General features: G+C 43.6%; 1 protein-coding gene across 1 annotated transcript in view; it reads left to right on the top strand.

Annotated features, from left to right (window-relative positions):
- Nucleotides 1-25432, top strand: part of TLL1 (tolloid like 1) — a 280326-nt gene extending 254894 nt beyond the window's left edge. Inside the window, exon 22 of the mRNA XM_059721901.1 lies at nt 25244-25432. Within this exon, the coding sequence (XP_059577884.1) occupies nt 25244-25273 (30 nt within the window). The 3' untranslated portion in view covers nt 25274-25432. The remainder of the gene's footprint in view (nt 1-25243) is intronic.
- Nucleotides 25433-26737: the final 1305 nt, after the last annotated feature.

Genomic DNA, 26737 nt, shown 5'->3' with positions numbered 1-26737 from the left:
AGTACAAGGCAATGAATGTTAGTAGCATTTGGAATAATATACTGGCATAGCTCTGTACCACTGAGGCAGCTTTAATCTTCTCTACTAGTACACAGTGGGTGCATTTACATGTTCATTAATGTGCCCTAATTACTGTGCATTTAGTTTAGTACTTCCTTAATGAAGTACTAACTGAATGTCCAGTAAATAGTTCCTGCTCAACAGTGCCAGCACAGTTATTTAGTGATGCTTACCGCACACTAGCCTAATAACACCGCGCAGGCTATTAGTACAGTTTACAGGCTATTAGCACATTTTTGCCATGACATGCTACTGCACAGCGTTATTAGGCTAACGCGCAGTAAGCGTTTCATGTAGACACACCCAGTGGCTCTAAAGCCATTATGACCAGACATAAGAGGATCCCCAGCAGAAAAATAACTTTCTATAGAGAGTAGACACCCACATGACTATGTCCTCCAACCTTTTCAATGCTAGCTATTGGGTGTGTAGATGTGGAAAAAAAGTTATACCTTTGTTAAACAGCTGTACAGGCACCTTGAAATCATCAGTGGCCAGTTCAAGTTAAGCACTTTGCAGCTGAACTGGCAGAGTATCCTGAAGATCAAGGCAGTGCACAACACCTTTACACACTCCCGCTCCTGTCTAGTATTTAGCAATCTTTATCTAAACTCAAGGATCTTGCCTACTCCCTTGAGTGCTCACTTACAATAGTTATGAAAGCCCGCCTACGGTGGACTTTACCCCAGGTTGAATTTTAATTTTTTAGGGCTTCTCATTGAGTGTCCCCCTTAGTCTTAGTAAATTTTAAAAATTTAACATAAAAATGTGGAGTTAAGTTTATCTTTACTGTATGCTTAAAGGTGTTAAATTGTAGGCAGCTGGAAACAGAGATTTGCTTGAAGGAGGCTGTTTATTTTAAGTAGCTCCATTTATTAGTAAGAATCCTATGTAAAGGGAAGAGCTTACCCTATGACACCTCTCTTGAACATTGCACATATTCCATTGTCTACAAGAGTCTGATTAGGGAATATAGCTATGTAGTTTTTTCATCTGAAATTTGGAAACAAGTGATTTTGAAAGAAGAAATGGGGAGAAAAAGCAGCTCTTTAGTCTCTAATATTTTGCTTTTATACATTATTTGGATTTCTCTTGTTATATCTTTAAAATGGAGGCTGAAATTTTCTCAACAGCTCTTCTCCTTATTTTGAAATTCTGTTTTGACAAAGCTAAAGAATGTACGAGCAGTGATTAAATGTGGGGTTGTTATCAATTCCAGAAAGCAAGAGGAAGCCTTTTTCCCTTTTTTGTCATGCTTTTCATTGGTTTATGATCATAGAAAATATCCCAAATGCATGCTTAAAAATCCCTTTGGTGGGGGGAAGCCATTAAATGAAGAACAGCTGTGTGCATCCTAAGTGAGATGGATTGCTTCAAGTGAAAAATAGTCTCTGGAAATAGTGTTCAAATGAAAAATGTCCACCATTGCCAATACCCTTAGAGCCTGATGTCTTTTGAGAAAGAAGAGCTTATATATAGGCCTCCTATAGCCCTCATTAAATACTCATGGTTCTAATACAGATCAGCCGGAGAATACTTCAAATGCTGTGGTTAGGTTTCCTTTATATATAAGGAAACCTAACCACAGCATTTTAATATATATATAACATTAACCTAACCATAACTTTTTATATATATATAAAGGAAAAGACAGTTGTGGCAAGTTTTCAGTAAAATGTATCAACATACAATCAGGCGTGTGTAATGAAACAAATTATATGTTTTTTTCAGGGGTCTTCAGTATTGCGTCTCCACCCCTGGTTAATTAGTATTTTGGCAGATTTTTTTATTAATTAAAAATCCACAAAGAAAAGCATTTGGCGTTTTAATTTTTAACTTAGTTTTATTTTCCCCATTAGAAATATCTTTGAGCTAGTTGATCTCTTCTGTGCAGCTGTACTTAATCGTACAAAAGTGGGTTTGGGGAAATGGAAGATTTTGTTTACGCAGAGAAAGTGGCTTAACCCTGAACAAAAATTACAGTAGGTAGCATGGTTTTTTTGGCTTTCTTTCTTCTGTTTATTTCCCTAAGGTCTTTTTAAAAATGATGTATGGTTTAAAGAGTGTTTTCAAGATAGATTCACTGAAAACAAGTGAGTTTTATGCCAGTTTGTTGCTTTATCTTATTTCATTAACGTCCTATTGCTGTTTTGATTCTGTTTTTTCATGTCATATAAGTTTCAGTGCAAATGACTTTTGCATAACCATGTCCTGCCCTTGCATAAATGTTATGCACACCTTTCAACTTTAAGCACTTAAGGATTTAGTAAATCAAGATATTGAGCTATGGAAGTCTTTTTACTACCTCGATCCAGTGTACTTTACATACAATCTCTCCCCCTCTCTTTGTGATTTCTCTCTTCAAGAGTGGGACAGGACATTTCTGTGAAACTCCCTTTCGCTCCTAAAAGAGTCAGTTTTCTTGAAATCTGTATCATACCACTGATTATTCTGCCTTTTTTGTAGGAATTGTATGAAGTGTTAACTTGTAGGGGAAACTTTTTTGTTTGTATTAGGTGCTGTAATGCAAGTTAACAGATGTGCTGAACTGCTGTCTAATTGGTATTAAAATCCAGCTAGAGTTGATAGGTTGCATGTCTCCATACATGCAAAAGCTATTAATGACAGGTCAGTCTTGCACTTCTAGTATTCTGATATGGCATAGATTTCATGGACATCTTAAATAGCTAGTCTACCTTTTCTCCCCATCAGCAAGACTCTTTTTACTTTGAAACAGTCTGATAGGATGATAAGGATTCTGTCTGCATACAGTTTATTGATTCTGTTTGGTACTGGGGACATATCCATGACAAATTGCAAACAACTAGTCATTTGTTGGGTTTTTTTGAGGTGTTCTTCCTCCATATGGAGGGAGTAGAAGATGTTTTTACACCTGACAAAGGGCTAATAATAAGGGTTGTTAAGGCTTGGTGATTGTCTGTTGAAACTGAGTGGTGTGGGACAAAGATATTGGTATGATCCAAACAAAATCTCTTGAAGAGTGTGAATGGAACTAAGGTCTGAACAGTGAGTGGGGAGTTAACTGAGCAGTTGTGTAGGACTTCAGTTACTTAATGAGTCATTAAACAAAAGGGACTGGTAAAACTGGTAAACCAATAGTGTCTTCTATTGGCAATTTGAGAGAGAGAACAGGAACAACTGTTCCTGTTCTCCTGGACCACAGGAGACCCCATGTTTAGGAGGGAGGAAAAGTTGAGGCTTCTGGACTTTTTAAAGATTCTAAGGAAGCCCAAAGAACATTCAGGAATGAAGAAACTGAAGCAGAGAAATGCACACACACATATAATTATTGTCTATATCTGCCTGTATCTTGTGCTATTTAAAGAGTTATGGTGTTTTACTAGGAAAATTAGTCAATTCTGAACTTATGTATAGTAAGAAAGATCATGGGTTATTTATTGTTTGTATTGTGCATCCACAGTGCTTCTGGTAAAAGGGGTGCTTAAAGTACTAGGGTATCTTGGGAAGTTATGAACTGGGCCATGAAGAAAAACAGATTTTTGTATTGGGGAACTGCCAGTAAGCTATCAACTTGAAATGGTGGCTGTAGATTAGTGAAACTCAGATAAGTAATGCATACACATTTATTAAGGTCGGACTCAAAAAGAGCATCCTAGTGACTATGTAGCAGGGAAAAATTTACCAGGATTTATTTTAGGAATGTCAAAAAAAGTCCTATGTACAGTCTACTCATCCATGCTCTTCCTGCATGGGCTGTCTTCTCACAAAGCTGCAGTGACATTCAGTTTTACAGAAATCAGTTTTACAGAAGGATTTTGGAAAGCAGACGCACTATTTTTTTTCATTCTGTTCCCAAGACATTCATTATATATCACCTTTTTCTAAATCTTTTATGCTTTGATGAATAGGCGGCAAAGTCTGCCAGGACTTAAAACTCCAACTTTATCATCACATACTTAGTCAAATTTGTTCTAAATTGAGCAGATTCAAACTTCCCTAGATGATATTATGAAGCCAACAAATATATTCCACTCTCTGATGGTCTGTGCCAGGGCCATATGTCATCCTTTTAAAAGCATATGATTTACATAAGAAAGTCCATTCTGATTTACAGAGTGTTAAAAATGATTATTTATCACAAATTATGAGTCAAGGGATTTTATAATATGCTGCCAACTTCCTTATTAGCAATACAATTGCAAACACCATGAGTGTAGCCCTAGTCTACTGTGGTTATTCTGAAGGCTGTTCTTCAGGTGGTTCCAGGAGATGCACAACAGAGGAGAAGTCCTGAAAAAAGAATAGTTACAAATATAGAGGTGTTGCTTCAAGTATATATGTTGTTACTAAATAGAATAATTAAAGTATCTTGTTCCTGTGTATAAAGTAAATAACAATGGCAGAAATACTGCTCATTGTAAGTGGTGGTGTTGGCTCATTTTTCCATATGTGGTAGAATTAACCCAGGGCTCATGTGGAACTTTGATTCTGTCCCTTAAAAGGAAAATTTAATCTAAAAAAAATGACATTAAGTTTACATTCACTATATGCCATTGGATGTTAAATTGCAGCCAACTGGAAACTAAACAATTCCCCAGAGCTAGAAAAATGGTTTGTAGGGATCTTGGGAATATTAACAATGGAAGAAAATATGCAAAGAATAAATTACATGGGATACTCCCATACCGGGTATCTGCCATTCTTCAAATTTATTGAAGAAAACCAGACATGGTGAAGTCAGACTAAAACAAACAAAAACAGGCAACAAAATCAATCATTAAATGTCTTTTAGACATCAGGATATTCAGTCTTTCTCTCTTCAAAATCTTTATTTAAAAGAAGGGAATAGTGAATCTTGGACCTTGTGAATTTTTTTATAAGAACTCATTCTTCCATATTTGCATATGTGCCAGTAAAAAAATGCAGTAATTTCTTTCATTAATGTTCTTTAATTTGCCTATTCTGAGAATATGCAATGGCAGGGATTTTATTTTTTTGATGGGTGCTCAAGCAAGAAATCTCTCTTATGCCTTTCCTTGCCACCCTACTTTTTCTTTAAAGCTCCTATAATAAAAAAGCTGTAGTTTTTGGCACGTAGATAAAGAATCAAAGGGTGCATCTGCGTGTGCCATTAAGGTGACATGATAAACTCCAGCACAGTTTGCGCCAGAGTTAACTGCTCCTGGGGACAGCATTTACTCATGGACCTAGGGCTGCAGCAGTCTGAGCCCAGGGTAGAGCAGCCCTGGGCTGGAAGTAGGCTCAGCGGGTCATCCCTGGGCTCCAGATAGCAGCATTGGGTGGCAAAGGGGCTGTGGCACAAGAGGGCTAAAGTGTGGAGCTGTGCAGTAGCACTTTAGCACCCTTGTGCTCCAACCAGCCCCTATCACTGTCTACATGTGCATTTCAGTGAAGTAACAGACTCCAGTGTAAGACTACTATCCCCAACAGTACCATTTTATAGAAGAGTTAATCAATTTACTGTGCCCTAATACTGGCACACATATATACAGTGATGCTTTACTGCACAGTTAATCAATCAACTCTGTAGTAAAGTGCACGTGTAGATGCACACAAAATTAATAAACAATTATTAATCTCAAGCTTGAGGTTTTATTTCAAAAGTGATTTCTATTTTTAAAATGTTGCCCTCCCCTTTTCCTTTTCTCTCCCTCTGCCTCCCAAGATGCAGCGTATCTATTATTATCTTCAAAACAGAGAATTGATTTATTTTTTCTCACTGGCTGACTTTCTATGATTTTACTGTAACTCAATTTTCAGAAAAAAATCTATGTTCTTGTCTGAAGAACTTTCATTCCAAATCCAGAAGGGAGAACAAGAGATTTAGTAATTTATTAACTCTTATTCCTTCCTTCAACTATTCTTTTAATCTAAAGGTTTATTACTGTTTTTCCTTTTATTCTTTAGTTTGCACTTCACTTAGACTGTGAACGGCCCTTCTGTGTTTCCCATTTCCTCTAATTCATATATAGCCCATGTTTCTTAGAATTCTTTTCCCTATGTATGTGCCTGTCGATCTCTCTGTGTCTCTGAGAATAGTGAGGAAATCAGTTCTCCCAGTTGCTTTACAGCTGTAGAAGTGCAATTCTGAGCTAAGGTCTAATGGGCTGTACAGTTGACCCTTAAATTTGCCTTCCAACATCCTTCCTGAATTGAAGAACTTCTATGAGTATTTACCTGTTTGTATTTCAGCACCCCAGATCAAATCATTTACATCTCTGACATTTAGTGAATCTTTAAATGTCAAAAAGGAAAAAATCTAATTAATTTTCAAGATGCACATATTAGAATGTTAGTAGAGTCAAGGTACGATCACAGCACACAAGTTGCTAAGAAATTGGGTAGGGTATGAATTTATGCATCTGCTAATCCCTTTTAAGTGCTGTAAGTATGCTCTTACCCAGTGGCAACATGTAGGGGATGCATGTGCACTCCCTGAGAGCACTGGTGCATCCCCTCCCTGCTTAGGCAATGGGCGGGGGCAGGCAGGAGTACTGGTGCCCCCCCTGCGAGCACTGGCTAGGGAGTGGGGGCACCAAGTAAAGCACCACTGACATTTCCTAGAGCACTACAGCTGCTTCCAGGAGCACTGCTCATGCTTCCTGGTCAGTGCAAGTGGCCACAGGGAGACCCCCCACCCCTCATTCAGTGCTATCAGCCGTGGGGGCGGGTACATGCCCCTCCTGACTCAGGTGGCACTAGTTGCCCATTCTCTTACCCTATTGTAAATGCAAAGTAGCTTGCTGTGTTTTCATTGCATTTACTATGGGGTAAAAGCCCTTAACATGGAGAAGCTGATTTACAGTAAACTCCCACAATGTCTTTCTTTGGGGTAACTAACTCATGTGTCCAACAATCTAAGAATAATCTGTGATCTTCTATTGGGAAATGTTTCCCTGGCCAACAAAATTTCCTTTTTTCCCCCCTTCATCTGTATAATTGAATTCTCTCCTCCTTCTTACTGTCTGTGAGAGTCATCCCCTGGTGTTCAAAGTGTGTTTAACTGCTCCTTACACAGTAAGGGGAAGATTGATGAATAAAAAGAGCTGGGTGGGAGATTGTTTAAAGCATAATGTCTTGTATGTAAAAATGAAAGATTCTAATTTGTGCAGCTGTACACTTGGATGTGTTTCTTGGCTCTGGGCAGCCTGTTGGGCTGTACACATCTTGCCTCTAAATTAAAAGTGGACTCCTATAGATTCCATTACAGAGTTGCCTGCGTTAGTCAATGGCCTTTGCCAGAGTGACCAGAGAGGCTGGCCACTCCATTCTGAATAGTCTACATTCACCTGGTGAGTGCCAGCTCTTCTTGTCCAGGAACTACTCGTATAGGTGACAGCTTTCAGTTTCTTTAGGAGTTCATGCTTGCAACTCCTTTGCATATTGAGAGGGAGGCACTGTGTTGCTCCTGTAGGGCTTGGCCTACTGTCCTCCAGGTAGAGTTTGTCCTAGATGATAGCAGGGGTTTGGGTTGTAGCCGTGTTGGTCTAAGGACATAGGTAGACAAGGTTCCTTGGGTGAATTTGATATCTTTTATTAGACCAACCCAAATGGTTGGAGAATAGTTATTAAGCAAGCTTTCGGGTTCAAAAACCCTTTGTCAGGCTAAGGAAGCTTCAGCGGTTGGTGTGTGCTCTTCCTGGATGGAATGAAAAGTAAAGAAGCCAGGGGCTGGGCTGGGCTGGGCTGGGGAGTCAGTTGCCAGGCAGATAGACATTGGATTTTTGATACTTTACAATGTTTAGTCCCTGATCTCTAGTATCCAGCAGGTTGATGAAATGGAGCTCATAGGTTCATCTCTGGGAAGTGTTGTGTAAGTTTCCCTTGAGGATCAGGACTGAGAGATTGGAGAGAGAGTGGCCCTCCTGTGAGAAATGTGCCCCCACCAGTAACTGAGTGTTTCTGTCTTTGATGGATTTCCGGTGTGCATTCATTCTGGTGCGCAGTTGTTGTCTGGTCTCTCCTACATATCTTCCATCAGGGCATTTGGTGCATCGGATGAGGTATATCACATTTCTGGAGGTGCAGCTGTAAGATCCAGGAATGCTGATGGCTCTGTTGTGGGGTGTAGTAATAGTGGGGGTGGTGGAGATGTGTTGGCAGGTTTTGCATTTCTTGTCCTGGCACGGTCTGGATCCTTTCGGTGTGTTCTGGTGTTGAGGAAGTTTGCTTCTGTTGATGAGGTTGGTGAGGTTCGGTGCTTGTCTGAAGGCTAGGATGGGTGGCTCTGGGAAGATCTTTTTAAGAATAGGGTCTCTTTCTAATATGGGTTGCAATTGTTTGAGGATTTTCCATACAGGTTCAAGGGAAGGGTGATATGTCATAACCAGTGGTGTGCGATTTGTGGGTGTTTTTCTTCTGCACTGCAGCAGTTCTTCATGTGGTATCCAGGTGGCTCTTTCAAACGTGTGATCTACCTCTCTGGAGGAGTGTCCTTGCTGGGTGAAAGCCTTTTTAAGATTGGTGAGGTGGCAATCCCGGGTGTTCTCGTCAGTACAAATGCGGTGGTATCTGAGGGCTTGGCTGTATATCACAGCTTTTTTGGTGTGTTTAGGGTGATTGCTGGTTCTGTGCAGATATGTATGTTGGTCTGTGGGTTTCTTGTATACTGTGGTCTGTATTTTACCCTTCTGGATACTGATCATTGCGTCTAAAAAGGGGATGTTGGTGCTGGAGTATTCTAAAGAAAATCGGATGGAGGGATGGTGACTGTTGAATTTCTGGTGGAACTCAATCAGAGATTGCAGGTTCTCAGTCCAAATGATGAAGATGTCATTGATGTATCATAAGTACAGCAAGGGTTTGATGGTGCAGTTCTTAAGGAAGTCTTCTTCCAGGTGGCTCATAAAAAGGTTGGCATACTGTGGGGCCATTTTAGTGCCCATAGCTGTTCCCATCATGTGGAGGAAGTGTTGATTATTAAAAGTGAAATTGTTGTGTGAAGTTGAAGTGTATAAGCTCAGTGATATCTTTGGGTCTGTATTCTGGGTTGTAATCTTGTTCCTGTAGATATGTAAGGCAGGCTTGGATGCCATCCTGGTGTGGGATGTTGGTATATAGGCTGGTAACGTCCATGGTGGCTAGATGATAGGACACTCTTCTCCTTTTGGTGGATGCTATGGGGCAGTTTTAGGGGACGTGTTCACCCCCACGCAATTCTACCCCAGTCCACAGGGGTTGGAGACTGATTTTCCGGTGCAGGGAAAGTTATAGCGAGGGTTCAGAGGGCTCAACCTGGATCCTTATGTCGTCCCCTTGCCATCACCAAAGCTGTCATCCTTTCAGAGCTGACTGATGAATACCTCTGGAAGGCTTCAACTATGCTGGACAGGATGCTTTAGGGGCTGCTTCTGCTCTAACATTCTTGGATGGATATGAGAGAGAGAGAGAGAGTGAGAGCCTATGACAAATCCTATTCAACAGGAAGAGGAAAAAATAATTAGAAGTCTCAAAGACACTAGTTATGGAGTGAAACATCTGCTTACACCTACACACAAAACAGCAATTTTGGCCAACGTTCAACTGAGTGTCATGATAGGACAACTGCTGAGGATTTGCTGCCTGTCCTTAAGAGGATAACTTTTAATTAAAAAAAAAAGAAAGTCCTCAAACTTCTGGCTAAGTACAATGTAGAGTGGGACAGCAGCAAGATAAGAAATGGCTGCTGAAGAAAGATGTTTTTAAATGCATGACATACTGCAAGAACTGTATTAAACACACACTCACCACCTGGCTGCCAGTAAAGCCCCAATGTTTCCTTCCCTGGGGCTGATTTCTCTTAAAAAATCCTGAGAACTTATGATCTGGCCAAAGCTACTTTCTAAAGGCTGCCTTGTCAGCCAAATTCCTTTTGGCATCCTGGTTATGTTCCCACCCACTCCTGCTAATGGACACTAACAGCAACACAGGATGACCTCTGTTACAAAGCAACCTCTTTCAGGAGTACCTCTGTCACCAGAGAAAGCCTAAAGAGAAGACATATCTTCTTAATAACAACAGAGTGGTAACCAGCCTGCCTAAAACTATTTTTCTCCGCCTGAATTTGGTTGATGGCCTTGCTGTTAAAGAATAATTACTAAAAGAAAATGCAGAAATTCTGATAAAAGCTAGCTGCCATGTCAACTCTGAATCACTGCAGAATGTAAAAATTCTGTTTTGGGGGCAGAATCACTGTTTGTTAGCCTCTGCTAAGTAGGTGAATTATTTAGCTCTTGCCTGGCCTTTCAAAGGTGCAAATTAGTCTCCTCTGTTTGGACTATTTCCCTGCATCCATGTCAAGCTGGGGAGAGTATGTAGATCTCCTGAACTCCAAACACTCTCTTCATTACGGGTGATTCTTCGACCTGCCACATATAAATGAACATGTAAGTTTTTATGTTTCCTTCATTTTGCAACACAGGGTCAGTCTGTGTTGGTTCATTCCTAACTTCATGCCTTTGAAGACTGCCAGCAATATCCATAACACTGATCATAACCTTGCCAAGCAAGCACTAATTCTGATTTTCAGTCTTGAAAATGCTTTCCTGCCCACATCTGGTTATGTCTGTGAGTCTTGACTCAAATTATTCTAGGGACCTGCAAGTCAGCTTTGCATCCTTGCTATTTCCCAATTGCTGGGTCAGTCTGCACCCCTGTTCCTTTCTCTGTCCTCACAAGCATCCCTTTTAAGACAGCATTTTCAAACTGGTCTCATTGTTCCAAATAATGTGCAGGAGCCATGCTGTCATCAGCTATAGAGCAAAATCAGGAATGTTCTAAATGTAGCTTCTATTCATGTGCCCCACTTATAATATTTTTCGTTAGGATTTTGGGCAAGTTAAAGTATTCCTGCAGTGGTGCAACCATCATATAATATTACAAATGTTCAAAAGTATCACAGAAAACCCTAAAGTCACTGTCCATCATACACGTAGATCAAATCCAGATGGGGCTCAGTGCTTCACAAAGGCTGTATGTGACCATGAGACACCCATTCGTCATTGTACAGGAATCCCAGTTGAGAGCCAATGCAATTGGCAGCTGTACTTGCCCTGAAAGAGATAAGAATGAAGAAAGAAAGTAGGTCCATTGTTCATGACTTTTATCCAGTATGCATTGGTTTTTGCTATTAATTTCCCTTCTGTGCACAGATACAAATTGAAATATTTTTCCAATAGTCATACTTCAGTACAGCAATTACGTGCCTCAGTAGCCACTGTGCTGCTACAACACCTGATACTCACAAAGTAACCTGTCATTTGTTGAAGAGCTCCAGAACATATCCTGCTAGACATTCATTAATCATGTTGTATAGGATCTCTTCTGTGGCAAGCAGGACAGCACTGAAAATAGGGGGAAGAGGCAACAACTTGTTTTCGGTTTCTTCCAGCCTAGTTTTCCCATAAAGAAACGCAATAAAAACAGCATTTTTTTGGACTTGGACTCCCTTTAACCAGCTGATTCCTTTGACTATATTTTCACTGAAAAATAAAAAGCAGCGAGCATGTTTTTCAAAAACGTTTGTGATGAGATGTCCATGGATATCTACTAGCCTATGCAAAATAATAGAGGCAGGAAGGGCTGGGATATGGATATTTTGGTTGCAAAGTAAAAACCATTTCTGCTGTGAACGACATAATGGTTCTGATTCAGGCCTACATAACTTAATCTCCTCCAGCTCGGGACAGGGAAAAATGGTAATTGCAGTTAGCAGCCATAGAACCATTTTTGGGGATCTGGCAGTGTCTTACTCATATGAATTAATTCAACCTAGCAATGGCCCTGAGATCTCTCTCCATCAAAATCCCCAATACATGCATAGGTGGGGATTTTTTCTAGGTCAAGCAGATAGTGGAAGAGGGCAGTTAATTTCCTGTAATAATGACTAGCTTTGTAAACATTTGCAATTTCAGAATTTCAAAATACAATGGGTCCTTCATTGTGAAGCAATAACTAATTCCCTGGAGAGCCATTTGCTTAGTTATATCATTGAGAACTATATGAGAATCCTTTTCCCCTTTTTATAAGAGCAGTTATTTATATGTATTCCCAATGTTTGTTCCTTTACACTTACTTTCCTAAAAAATAAAAAGGCAAGGGGGAAGGGGGGAGAGGGAGGAGGAGGAAGAATATTTTTAACACTGTGTAAGAAAATGCAATATAATGTTAGAATGTTGCTTTCAGATACTTAGATCCACTGTAAAAAACTGAAGGTTGAGGTTTGTCAAAAGCTGTATAAGAATAATTTCTGGGTATCTTTCATCATCTGGCTCTCTCAATTTTTTAAACCATTGTAAGTTCACCTAGTTTATCTGCACTGAGATTTTGTTCAGAATCATTTCATACAGTTGTATTCTGTGTGCAGCAGGCTCATATTCAAGCACAAAGCATGTATGTGGTGGAGGATTCATAATGATCTCACATGCTCTAGCATCACACACAGTTTAAAACAAACCACTGCTATCTTGCAGAATAATCCCCAAAATTATTACTTATATGTACCAACACACTTATTTTTAGTCGTTCTTGTACCATTATTCACTTCCCATGTAATTCAACGGAGTTATTTGAAGAAGACACTTTTATTGAGATTTTTGAAGAATTGAAAGCTGCAATTTTCATTTTTCGTTATACAAAATAGCAACATTGTAATTGACTTCTTAGTAAAAATGTAATCTCTGAAAGCATCCACTCTTAGAAGGAAAACCCTTCAGTAAACTGTCCACTCTAAAATACAATTAATTTAAAAGTCTTAATTGAAATTGGAAATGTTTATGTAAATGAAACAGGTTCATTGGAAGCCAGTATAAAATTTTCCATAGGCGTCAGTGGAGATGGTTTATGTTAAGGTATGAACTTTTTAATAAAACCTCTAAGCAGTTCCAAGGTGCTTGTTTCTGATATGTATACTTTTGCATATTTGGTAGGCATGCTAAAGTTCTGGCTTGACTTGAGGAGACTGCAGGGTAGGCCTGAGGCAAGTCTTTTTTTTTTTAAATAAGTGTTACCTTTGTAAGTTGAGAAGAAATATCTGAACTGTTTCTAACAAAAGAATTTACAGCCCTTCCATCTGTTAACTACTTAACTCGTAATCCTCCGTGTAATGCTATTACAAATACATAAATAATCACTTGAGGATTAAGCTGCATGAGTTGTTTAAATAACTTTGAAATGCATTTCTTCCTTAGCAGTGAAAGACTACAGATTACCCAATCCAGTTACAGAGGGTACTGTAACTTCCCATTTCTCTTTGTTATTTATGCTGACAGCTTTCAGATAACAAGCATTTTGTTGTCATCTTTGATGCAGCTAGTCTTAAAATTGATATGGCTATTTCTTCCTATTTCTACATGAGGCTGCATTGGATGGTGTCCAATTATCCTGAATGCCCTTCTGTTTATGTCTAATTGTTTTCCATGGGGGCAGGGTTAATCAAGGGAATTTCAGGAAAGCAGAGCAAGTTGCTAAAGTAGTAGCTGAGGGATTTTACATTCGACACATCACAGATCAGCTGGCAAGGCCGTCTGGATTAAGAATTATTAACAGAGCCAGCTCCCATAGGCATGGCAAAGATAGAAAAGGTATTGGGAAGTGGGGGAAGAATTAAACTGTGCCAGAATTTATGATACTCACCAGTTTTATTAATATTCTTAAACATTTGTAGCTGAAATTGTTGAGAATTAGAGGTTGCTCCTCACTCTTCAAAACAAAAGTACTATCTCTTCCAGGGTGGAATGATTTAAATCAGTGCTTTAACTCACCAGTTTTAATTATGATTGAAATCAACAAATTGGAAATCTTAATTTAAATCAATGAGTTTAATGTTGTTTAGTATTTCTATATTTAGTAATTTTCCTGAAGAAACATTGATTCTTATTGGTTGCTAACCATTAAAATGAGGTGATTTGCAACAAAATGTAACACCCAGTTTACAATTATTTTCTTTGCAAACTAGAAAAATACATTGTGGCTATAAATCTTAATTTACACAAGTCTAGAGCTTAGCATACTCTTTCTCGGTTTCTTCATTTCTACATTTTTATTATGATACATTTAATAGATGATTGATTATTGATACTTTACCTCTTTTCATGAGTTTCACTTGACTGGGCACCAATGATACTGCCAGGGGTGACCCTGACCAAATCAAGAGTGACTACAGGGCTCTGGTTGGAAGGGTGAAGGGGGGGGATGGGGACACAGGTGGTGCCCTCGATCCTTCCTGTCAAGTGAAAGGGCCCTGGCAGGAGCAGACACATCCTGAAGATCAATGCATGGCTGTGCAGGTAGTGTTTCCAGTAGAGATTCAGCTTCTTCAACCATGGGACGTTTTTCCAAGAAGAATGGCTAGGAAGAGATGGGATCCACCTGACAAAGAGAAGGAAAAGCATCTTTGCAGATAGGCTTGCTAACCTAGTGAGGAGGCCTTTAAATTAGGTTTGCAGGGGGATGGAGAACAAAGCCCTGACAGAAGTGAGAAAGTGGGAGACCTGGAGGAAGTGCAAGGAGGAGGGAGCAACAGGGAGAGGCCTCCTCATTCTACCTGAGAAAATAGGAAGAATTGGCTAGTTACCTCAGGTGTCTGTACACAAATGCATAGAACCTAGGAAACAAGCAGGAGGAATTGGATGTCTTCCCATGGTCAAGGAACTATGATGTGATTGGAATAGTCTGGTGGCATAGCTCACATGACTGGAGCACTGTCATGGATAGATATAAACTGTTCAGGAAGGACAGGCAGGGGAAAAGAGGAGGAGGAGGGGTTGTACTGTATGAAAAAGAGCCATATGATTGCTCAGAGCTCCAGTATGAAACTGGAGATAGGCCTGTTGAAAGTCTCTGGGTTAAGTTTAGAAGGGAGAACAACAAGGGTGATGTCATGGTGGGGGTCTGCTATAGACCACCAGACCAGGAGGAAGTGGTGGAAGAGGCTTTCTTCAAATAGTTATCATAAATTTTCAGATCACAGGCCCTGGTTCTCATGGGGGACTTCAATCACCCTGACGTATGGTGGGAGGGCAATGTAGCAGTGCACAGGAAATCCAGGAAGTTTTTGGAAAGCATTGGAGGCAACTTCCTGGTGCAAGTGTTAAAGAGACCAACTGGGGGCCATTTTGTTCTTGCTCTGCTGCTCACAAATGGTAAAGAATTAGTGGGGGATATAGAAGTGGATAGCAACATGGGTAGCAGTGGCCATGAGATGATCAAGTTCAGGATCCTGGCAAAAGGAAGAAAGGAGAGCAGCAGAGTATGGACCCTGGACTTCAGAAAAGCAGACTTTGACTCGCTAAGGGAACTGATAGGCTGGATCCCCTAGGAGGCCAGTCTGAGGGGGAAAGGAATCCAGGAGAGCTGGTTGAATGTTAAAGAAACCTTACTAAGGGTGCAGGAACAAGCCATTCTGATGTACAGGAAGAATAGCAAATATGGCAGGTGACCAGCTTGGCTTAAGCAGAGAACTCTTTGAAGAGCTTAAACAAAAAAAAAGGAAGCTTACAAGATGTGGAAGCCTGGACAGACTATTAGGGAGGAGTATAAGAGCATTGCTCAGGCATGCAGGAATTAAAAAAGGAAGGCCAAAGTGCAACTAGATTTGCAGCTAGCAAGGGACATGAAGGGCAACAAGAAGGGTTTCTACAAGTATGTCAGCAACAAGAGGAAGGTCAGGGAAAGTATGGGCCCCTTACTGAATGGGGAGTGCCCAAAGGGTTGGTCCCAGGGCTGGTTTTGTTTAATATCTTCATTGACAGTCTGGAAGATGGGATGGATTGCACCCTAAGTGAGTTTGTGAATGACTCCAAGCTGGAGGGTGTAGTAGATGCACTGGAGGATAGGAATAGGAATCAGAGTAACCTAGACAAATTGGAGGATTGGGCCAAAATAAATCTTATGAGGTTCAATATGGACAAATGCAAAGTCCTGCACTTAGGATGGAAGAATCCCATGCATTGCTATAAGCTTGGAACCACCTGCCTAAGCAGCAGCTTTGCAGAAAAAGACCTGGGGGTTACAGTAGACAGTAAGATGGATATAAGTCATCAGTGTGCCTTTGTTGCCAAGAAGGCTAGCAGCACACTGGGCTGCATTAGTAGAAGCGTTGTGAGCAGATCAAGATAAGTAATTAGTCCCCTCTGTTCAGCACTGGTGAAGCCACATCTGGAGTACTGTGTCCAGTTTTGGGCCCTACACTATAGAAAGGACGTGGACAAGTTGGAGAAACTCCAGCGGAGGGTACCAAAAAAATGGTTAGGAGGCTGGGGCATAAGACTTCTGATGAGAGGCTGGGGGGACTGGGCTTAGTTAGTCTGCAGAAGAGAAGACTGAGGGGAGATTTGATAGCATCCTTTAATTACCTGAAGGATGGTTCCAAAGAGGATGGAGCTGGACTGTTCTCAGTGGCGACAGATTACAGAACAAGGAGCAATGGCCTCAAGTTGCAGCAAGAGAGGGTTACGTTGGATATTAGGAAAGAATTTTCTCATTAGGAAGGTTGGGAAGCACTGGAACAAGTTACCTAGAGAGGTGGTGGAATCTCCATCCTTGGAGCTTTTTAAGGTTTAACTCAACAAAGCCCTGGCTGAAGTGATCTAGTTGGGGATGGTCCTGCTTTGAACAAGAGGTTGGACTAGATGACCCCCTGAGGTCCGTTCCAATGCTAATTTCTATGGTTCTATGATTCTGTGTCTGGAAATCAGAATTCAAAACATTTAAATATATTTTTACTAGTTAAATAAAAAGGCTTTGCATAACAGTAATGTATAAAAATAAATGTATTAAAATAAGTTTTGTAGTAAAACTACATGATAAGAAAGAAAAAAGTTTCATCAGTAGTAAATGAACTGAATAGGTTGTTCCAAGTCAGCATGGTAAGATTTTAAGACTAGTAGACTGCATCATGTCACACCTAATTTTTATTTGGCTCAGTAGTGTGGTTATCAAGATGCATATTCATACAGATCATTCATACCAATCACTTTGAGTTCCTGGAAGCAGGTTCAAGTTCTTGCACCCTGGATCAAACCCTCTACCAGTTCTCTCAAGCACATTTCCTGGAGCTTGAGGCTCTCATACAGGCTGTGGTCATTATCAGCATCCCTCAAAGTAGCCTCAAGCTCCACAATATCTTCCTCAAGTTCTTGCATATGCAGTGGTGGTCTTGGATTGCCTTGCATATTCTGTTGGCAGAAAAAGACCCGAGTCACGGCATCAGTGTCTGTGAGTTCTTGGAAGCAGGTTCAAGTTCTTGCACCCTGGGTCAAACCCTCTACCAGTTGCCTGCCTATGTCCTTAGACCGACACAGCTACAAACAAGAACCCCGTACCAGTACTCATAAGCACTCTTCCTGGAGTTTGAGACTCTCATACAGCCAGTGTGTTAGCACCGCTGTCCACCAGATAATGCTTAGGGAATCATTAAAGCACAGTTTACCCATTAAATGGAGCACAAATTACGAATGAAGACAACTCTGTGTCCCAAAATCAAAGTTCCACTCCAATGCAGACAACTCAGCATCTTAAAATCCAACAGCTTAGTCAACTTGGCATCCTAAATTCAAAATGCATACAACTCAATGTCAGTGAGTAGTGGATTTGATTTGAGGAAAAGTTGCCAGGAGAATATGCCTAACATAACCTGATTCCATTGCATGGATTCCAGTGCATTCAGGGGGAAATGACTGCAAGCTTTGGCTGGGCTGGCGAGGGTCAGGACATCAGTCCTGCAAGCTGTGTTCCACTGTGACATCATCAGGGCCTTGGAGAGGGCCTCAAGCTATTGGGCAGTGGGACAGTGACATCACAAAAGCTTTAACATGATAAATGTTGGCTCCTCTTCACCTTCCCCTACCTGTTTTACTTCTGCTTTCCTCTGCCCTCAGAAGAGCAGTGATTGCTTGCCAGAAATTTTCCGTTGGTGTGAAAATGAGTATGGATGAACATATGGAATGTGAGGAGCAAGGTTTTCAGTATATGGAGTGTGTGAGGAGGAAGGAGATGAGCGAATGGAGTGTGAGGAGGAAGGAGATGAGCGTATGCAGTGCTAGAGCAAGGAGATGCTTCTAAAGTGTGAGGGACAAGATGACTGTATGGAGTGCAAGGAGCAATGAGATGAGTGTATGGAGTGTGAGGAGCAATGAGATGAATGTATGGAGTGTGAGGAGCAAGGAGAGGAGTGCATGGAGTACGAGGAGCAATGAATTGAGTGTATGGAGTGTGAGAAGCAAGGAGATGAGTCTATGGAGTGCAAGGAGCAAGGAGATGAGCCTCTGGAGTATGAGGAGCATGGATATGAGGCAGCAGTGGGGAGGAACGGGGACAAGGCAATAGAGAAATATCAGCAGGGTTCTGAAGTGATGGAGAGGTAGCAGCACGGGGATGTGGGGATGGAGACAGATTAAAACAGGGATGCCCAACCTGAGGAGTGAGTGCCACAAGTGGCAGAGGCAGCCTTTGTGTGTGGCACACAGCAAACTGGGGAGGGGATGGCCAGCTCAGCAGCAGGTAGAGCAGAGCAGCAGAGCAGGCAGGGAGGAGAGGGTGGGAGGAGAAAGCAGAGCAGCAGTTCAAGCAAGGGAAGGGGATCGGAGCGGTACTCAGGGTGGGTGCGGGGTACACCTACCTAACCTGTTGTCCCCCCAGATTACTACAACATCCCTCTCTGGTTGAAAATGGACATTTTCTTAACAGGAAGTTTGGAAAAGGAAGCTTCACTCTGTTATCTCCTCCCCTTAATGGCGGACTATGGGAGCTTTGCCTTTTGGGCAGCTGCATCACGCTGCAGACTCCTATTGAGTCCGTCGTCTACCAAGATTCCCAGATCTTTCCTAGTACATCCGCCATCCAGCTACGGCTCACCTGTTTAGTTATGTTTTTGATTCTTCTGCCCAAGGGGCAGCACCTTGCATTTGTCAGCATTGACCTTCATTGTGTTAGCTCTAACCTAGCTTTTCAGGCTACCAGGGTCCTTCTGCAACTTGCCCTGGTCCTTCATCGCATTTTCAATCCCTCCTAGTTTCATATCTTCTTTAGATTTTCTAGGAAGCAATTTATTGCAGCATCCAAGTCAGAAATAGACATGTTGAGCCACTCGGGCCCAAGACAGACCCCTGCAGGACTCCTGCCAGTCTCACATGGATACATTTATAATTGTTCCTTGCTTTCAGCTATTCAGCCAGTGACTCTCCACCTTGTGGTATTTGTTTAGCCTACTTTTCTCTAACTTGTTCATTTTTCTCTTCATTACAGCCAGCACTGCGAAGTGCAAATTATGTTCAGACTGAAGGAAGTGCACGACTGTTGCAGTGGGTGCACTTTGGCGAGTGCAGCCAGAATAGCAAGGTCCCCAGGGGCAGTCCTGCCAGCAGTCAGAGGTCAGGTATATGTGTGGCAGGGACCTACACACCTGAATACTTACCTGCAGGACTGGCAGTGGTGCAGGCAGCAGAACCACAAGCACTGCGGCCACCCTGATTCATCACTTTGTGCTGGGTACGGATTGGAGCGCGCCCCATGCCAACAAAAAGGGTGAGCCTCAGGAGCCTGGAGGATGGAGCGCAGAGCCCAGCTGCAGCCAAGCCCCGGCAGTGGTGAAATGAGGAGGGCAGAAACCTGTTCACCAGACTGGAGGCTACAAGGAGTCTCCAGCCAGAGGGGCCCTAACCTCGCACGAGAGCAAGAGTGGTTCTATGAGGCGAAGCCCCAGAGAGCGTTGCTTCATTCAGAGGAGCACTGAAGCAGTGACTTGGATTTTTCCCAGGGCTCCCAGGAGAAGGACTGTAGCCTGGTTACTCTGTAAGAAGCGGTTGGCATGTGGAAGGTGTATAAAGGGGAGGAGGAGCCCTGAGGACCGGCAACTTGACCTACTTGTGGGGGCAACCACAAAAGACCAAGGACGCTCCCTCTTTCTTAAAAGATAACATGTGGCGGGTGTGTTGGAGGGTGTGCCCTGCGAGTGGGAGTTATTGAGCGCCAAACTGTCTGGCCCTAAGAGTTGGCACCCAAGAGGCTGGAGTGCATGGTCAAGGCAACAAAATGGATTTGGGCACCACTGCTCACAACCACATGCTGAAACCAAAGAGACTCCTGCTGCCCCAGGCATTGGGACAAGAAAACAGAGAAGGGAGCATGCATGCATTTGTGCCAACACTTCCCAAAGACGTTTCACAACTGAATGACCTGATACAAAATGGGACAACAGTATCAACAGTGATCTGACTGTGAAGCATGTTCCACCCCTGCCCCTCAGCATCCTGGAAGGGGTGGCACCAATAGCACAGGAGTTCTAGTCTCGTCTAGATGGTGATTAGCAAATGACCATCAGCTGCATCTGACTGGAGAAGCTGGTAGAAATGTGGTGGGGCTACTTGTGGCAGAGTAGTTCGTATAAAACACCACACGTTGCAACCTCCAAAAGAAGGCGAGTCAGAAAGAGGGAGTAGTTGGTTCAATAGAAGTCGAGCAAAACTCTATGATAGTCATAAAACAGCTGATGCAGGTGATAACCACAGAATATATGAAAGCATCAAATGAGCAGTTGGTCCAGTCAGGAAGAAAAAAGCTCCACTGAAGGAATTAAGAGGAAATGTCATCACCGATAAAAACAACTTGAGCATTGGATTAAACATTATGGAATGTGCACTTTCTCCAGTTCCACTCTGCACTCCTCTACGTAGGCACACCAGGTTCCACGCGCACACTGCTCTCTCTTCCCCTTATTCCGGCTGCAAGCTTCCTCTTCCACCATGCTCCTCTGCCTCCCTAACACACTGGGCCCGTGCCCTTGCAGTTCCGGGGCTTCTGTTTAAATTTTGACCAACCAGCCGGAACCGGCCTACAAAATATGGGACCATCCCAGCCAAAGCAGGACGTATTGCACCCTATTCATGCTTAGCCCATGAGAGGGCCACATACCTTTGCACATACACCACTTGTTTTTACTATTGATATAATAAAGTTTTACAAAAAGCAAAAGTCCCTTTCTGCCTCTCTCTTCTGGAGCAAAGCGTAAGTGGTAAAAAAGGAGAAGATATTCCTTAGTTCAGGTGAGCTGCATTACCTTTGGTACATGTTTTCAGACCAAATGCCATTCTTTGTTGCATATGCAAGGCACCTGTGGCACATATGGGGCACTCCATGTATAATTATTTAGCCACAGAATTTGGCCCTTTCCATTACCTCTTGTATGAGGGTAGGCTCTTGCCTGCTGAAGTTGGTGGCTTTATCATAGCAGCCTGGGCTGATGTAGGATTTTGTAAAGGGGGGTGCAGATAGTGTAGCATATCCTCACAGAGTTTTTTCTCCTGTTAAAGAGGAACTAAAAGCATTGCTAATATGCTAGGGGCAAGTGCTATATTATTCAGTTCAAGATGAATGCAATCAAAAAAATATAACTTTTGGAAAGTGCACTAATTTGCTAGTTCATATTTCAAGTTAAAAACAAACTAGACAAAATTTAGTCAACGTAGTTAAAAGATAGTACATCATTAGCTCTAGAGTCATTATAGCTAAATGTATATCTCTTAATCAGATTCATGCAACAAAACCTAATTGTCTGGACAGTGCCTGCAATACAAGGTGCGTTTACACGAGACACTGACTGCGCAGTAGCCCGACACTGCTGTGCGGTTGCATTGTGTGATGGGATGTTACGGTGCGGTACTGTTAGGTTACTGCGCAGTCATGTCACAAACAAGGTGTTTGCTGGTGCTACTGAACAGTAACTCGCATTACTGCGTATTTATTTAGTACCTGTTTATACAAGTTTTTTTTTTTGTTGATACAAGTACTAAATAAATGCACAGTAATGACTGCGCAGCAGCATCTCATGTAGGTGCTCCTGTAAGGCTGTTTACGTAGTTTGAACTTTTGGTGGCCCTGCAGCCTGCAGTAGTGAAAGGCAGAGGGCCACGGGTAGAAAATAGGGTGCCATGCACAAAAGGTCCGTTATCACCTGAGGGAGGTGTGCAGTCTAGATAGAAAAGGATCCTTCACCTCGAAGGTGTGTGTGTGCATCTGTGGGTGCCTGGGAGAGTGTGTGTGGCTTGTGAGGGTGTGAACTTGTTCGAGAGCCTGCGCGAGAGGTGGTGACAGGAGGTGTACCTGAAGGGCAGCTTGTGACTGAACTTACCTAACACTGTCGGGAGTTCAGTTAACACTACTGCATCCTGAGGCAAGTATATCCTCGCCTTTCCTTTTGCTGTTCTATGTCTGTGAGTCTTGTATGTACCCCAGTGTATAATAATGTAAAGAATAGGAATTAGTGTATGTTTAGTATACCAAACTGTTTTAAAATAGTATAATAGATTTTGTATTTGCCAGTTGGCATTTGTTGTGGTTAATAAACTGTCATAGTTAGTTCCAGTTTAAAATTCATGTTGGAGAAGTGCATTGTTGAATGATCCCTGGCTCCTTTCCAGAGTGGTCTGAGCATCCAGTTGATAAATGCTGCAGTTTAGACTGCACACATTAGCCCTCGCTCACTGAACTACTAATTGGCTGATGACTTTATTTGCTTAAATCCTAGATTTGGCCAACACCCAGACTGCGAGTCATTTCTACACCCAAGTTAATGTTACCTTACTTGAGTAAATTTTTTAAATAGAACTAAAAACAGTCTGTATGGCTGTGAAATAGGAAAGAGACATTACCAGGAATGGCTAACAGGCAGCAAAATTGCAAAGAAAGGCTCATTTGAGAAGTGAAACATCAAGACCATTAAAAAGGATAGAGGGTTGTTAACACCTGTGGAGTGCAGAGAGATTAGCCTGAATCAGGGAGATGACCATGAGCTATGAAGTCAATTGACACTCTCAGCACTACCTGAATAGAAATGCAGTTGCCCAGCCCAGCCATAGCTGACTGGTAGGGTAAGGTATGTGGAGTCATGTTCCCCCATGACAGGGCCATTCCCGCTGCCACCAACAGCAGCTTCTGTGGGTGCTCGCCAGCCCTGTCCCTGCTTGTGATGCCACCAGCGGCATCTGCAGGTGCTCACCAGCCCCATCCCTGCTGCCGAGACCACTGGAGACTTCTGCGGGTGCTCTGCAGCCCCGTCCCTGCTGCTGGTGGCTTCTGTGGGTGCTCTCCAGCCCCGTCCCCACCACCGACACTGCCAACAGCTTCTGCAGGTACCCTCCCAGACTTAAGAGGCACCACTCACCCATGCACCCAGCAGTGGCAATACAGCAGTGCACAGACAATTCAGTAAGTGTTTCTAGAGTGTTGGGGACAGCTTCCTGGTGCAAGTGTTGGAGAGACCAACTAGGGGCTGCACTCTTCTTGTCCTGCTGCTCACAAATGGAAGAATTGGTGGGGAATGTAGAAGTGGATGATAAGTTGGGCAGCAGCGACTACAAGATGATTGAGCTGAGGATCCGGAAGAAAGGGAGGATGGGGAGCAGCAGAGTACAGACCCTGGACTTAAAAAAAACAGACTTCGACTCACTTGAGGAACTGAAGGGTAGGATCCCTTTGAGAGGCCAGTCTGCAGGAAAGAGGAGTCCAGGAGAGCTGGCTGTACTTTAAAGAAGCCTTCCTGAGAGTGCAGGAACAAACCATTCCAATGTGCAAGAAGACTAGGAAGTATGGCGGAAGACCAGCTTAGCTTAGCAGGGAAATCTTCTGTAAGCTAAATCAAGAAAAGGAAGCTTATAAGAAGTGAAAACTTGGACAAACAACTAGGGAGGAATATAAGAGTATTGCTTGGGCATGCAAAGATGAAATCAGGGGGCACGTCCCCACAAACAGGAACATGCATTCTCTGGGGACAATTAGCCACGGCATATATTTGTGCCATTGCTAGTTGCCCCTTGGGAACGCTTCTGCATGCACACTCTAGTGTGTGGCAGATTGCCCTGGGTGGGTTAAGGAGGCTGGGGCCACCAACAGGGCTGGCCCCAGAAGCCTTACCTGGTATGCTGGAGGCCTCCCAGGGCTCCCGTGGCAGTGATCCAGGCATGCAGAACCTGGTCAGCAGCTAGTCATGGGTCTGGCTGGCCAAGCTCTGGTTTTGGACAGCACACAGTGCCGCCACATGTGCCAGGATTTCCTGGTAGCAAAAAATAAGCACCAGGAAAAGAAGCAGCACAGTACACACTACAACAGCATGTGCTGGAACAAAGGGAGGCTTGGTGCTCCTGGGAGACACCGGCCAGAGCATCTCTACGCTCCATTTGTACCCCAGCTGCTCTAGCACACCGGGAACCAGGAGGAGCCAGGCAAGGGCAGTTTGCCCATAGCAGAACTGTGTCCTGCAACAAAGTGCATGTGCAGGGGCATGCCCTGTGGCACCAAGTAGCAGCCACTACTATTTGTGCCATTGCAAGTGCATGCCCCTGCTCATCTGGACGTGGCCATGAGGTTCAATAAGGAGAAGTGCCCTTAGAAGTCCTGCATTTAAAATGGAAATATACCAAGCACTGGGATAGGCTGGGGACCAACTGGCTGAGCAGAAGCTCTGCAGAAAAGGGCCTGGGGGTTACAGTGGACAGTAACCTGAAAAGGAGCCAACAGTATGCCCTTGTTGCAAGGAAGGCTAATGGCATACTGGGCTGATTTAGTAGGAGCATTGCCAGCGGATTGAGGAAAGTGATTATTCCCCTCTATTCAGCACTGGGGAGGCCACATCTTAAGTACTGTGTCCAGGTTTGGACCCCCCACTACAGAAAGGATGTGGACAAATTGGAGAGAGTCCAGTAGATGGCAATGAAAATGGTGAGTGGGTTGGGGAACATGACTTATAGGTGAAGGGAAATGGGCTTATTTAGTCTGGAGAAGAAAAGACTGAGAGGGGATTTAATAGGAGCCTTCAACTACCTGAAGGGTGGTTGCAAAGAGGATGGAGCTAGACTGTTCTGAGTGGCTGCAGACGACAGAACAAGGAACAATGGTCTCAAGTTGCACCAATGAAGTTTACGTTAGATATTAAGGAAAATTTTCTCACTGGGAGGGTAGTACAATACTGGAACAGGTTACCCACAGAGGTTGTGGAATCTCCATCCTTGCAGGTTTTTAAGACCCGGCTAGACAAAGCCTTAACTGGCATGATCTAGTTGAAGATGGTCCTGCTTTGAGTGTCAGGTGGACTAGATTAACTCTTCATTAACCACAACAGATTTTTGCTTGTCATTTTTTCAGTTCATAATATGCTTTATTCAGGGATTTAAAAAGGCATGTTGGATATCATTTTACTTTGCTTTTTACACAGGAGAGCATTAAGATAATAGCCATGGAGTGAAGAAGCCAAGAAGTGAAGTTGAAGAAAAGCAAAAGAAGTGGGGAGCAAGGAAGTTTGTCATTGTCATAAACCCAGCTTTCAACACCTGTCTGGACTGTTCCAGCCCACGACGTCCCCTTTGCTTCCAGGAACTGAGTGGCCATCTTTTTCTGTTGAGCAAAAGAACATCTGGGGTTGGGTGAGATTATTGTACTGAATGTTTTACTGTCTCTGAATATAGAAGCTGCTAAGTTGATACTTGTTGTATTAATAAAGTTAGACCAGGCTTGTCCAACATGCAGCCCACCAAGCCACTTTCTGAGGCCCACGGTGCTGTGAAGGGAAACAAAAGGAAACACTATTTACTTTCGTTCCCACCCCTTGTCCCTCCCCCAACCCTTCAGTAGCTTCCTAATGGCTGCTGAAGGGCTGGGGAAGGGACAAGGTTCTCACACGTACCGTGTCAGCTTGACGTTGCCAACACGGTGCATGTGGGAAGAGGAGTAGCCCTGTGCCGCTCGGGACAGGATGAGCCCAGATGGAGCAGCAGGGCTCAGCTGCACTTTCCCCCTACCTGCGCTGGTCAGTCCCGAGCGGCATACAGCTCCACCGGCGCTTCTGCTGGCTAGTGCTCACCTGGGCAGGTCTGCCCCATCTGAAGCAGCACACCACTGAAGCTGGCTTCCCATGTGCTGCTGGGGATGGGAGGAGCCCAGCTGGGTCGGTACCAGCCAGCAGAAGTGATGGCAGAGCCATGTGCCACCCGGGACTGACCGGCACAGGTAGGGGGAAAGTGCAGCTGAGCCCCTGCAGCTCTGGCCGGCCTCTTCCCATCCCCAGCAGCACATGAGAAGCTGGTTTCAGCTGCATACTGCTGGGGACGGGAGGAGCCTGGCCAGGTCGGCACTTGCCAGCAGAAGCCGCGGTGGAGCCATGTGCCGCTTGGGACTGACTGGTGCAGGCAGGGGAAAAATGCAGCTCAGCCCCTGCTGCTCCGGCTGGGTTCGTCCCATCCTGAGCAGCACACAGCTCTGTTGCCACTTCTGCTGGCCAGTGCAGACCTGGCCGGGATCCTCTCGTCCCCAGCAGCACGTGGGAACCCGGCTTCAGCCTCATGCTGCTCCAGATGGGACGGACTCAACCGGGTGAGCACCGGCCAGGAAAAGCGGCATGCAGCTGAAGCTGGCTTCCCACATGCTACTGGGGATGGGAGGAGCCCGGCCGGGTCTGCACCGGCCAGCAGAAGTGGCTGCCAAACTGTGTGCCACTCAGGATGGGACGGGACAAGCCCAGCCGGAGCCAGGGGCTCAGCTGCATTTTCCCCCTGCCTGCACCGGTCAGTCCCGAGTGGCAAACGGCTCCACCACCACTTCTGCTGGCCAGTGCCAACTTGGCTGGGCTCCTCCCATCCCCAGCAGCACGTGGGAAGCCAGCTTCAGTTGTGTGCTGCTCCAGATGGGACAGACCCACCTGGGTCAGCACCAG

The sequence above is a fragment of the Alligator mississippiensis genome, chromosome 2 (assembly GCF_030867095.1).
Source record: "Alligator mississippiensis isolate rAllMis1 chromosome 2, rAllMis1, whole genome shotgun sequence".
In the NCBI taxonomy this organism is placed as follows: domain Eukaryota; kingdom Metazoa; phylum Chordata; order Crocodylia; family Alligatoridae; genus Alligator; species Alligator mississippiensis.
The sequence above is the reverse complement of the archived record's forward strand: the minus strand, read 5'-3'. Positions and strand labels throughout refer to the sequence as shown.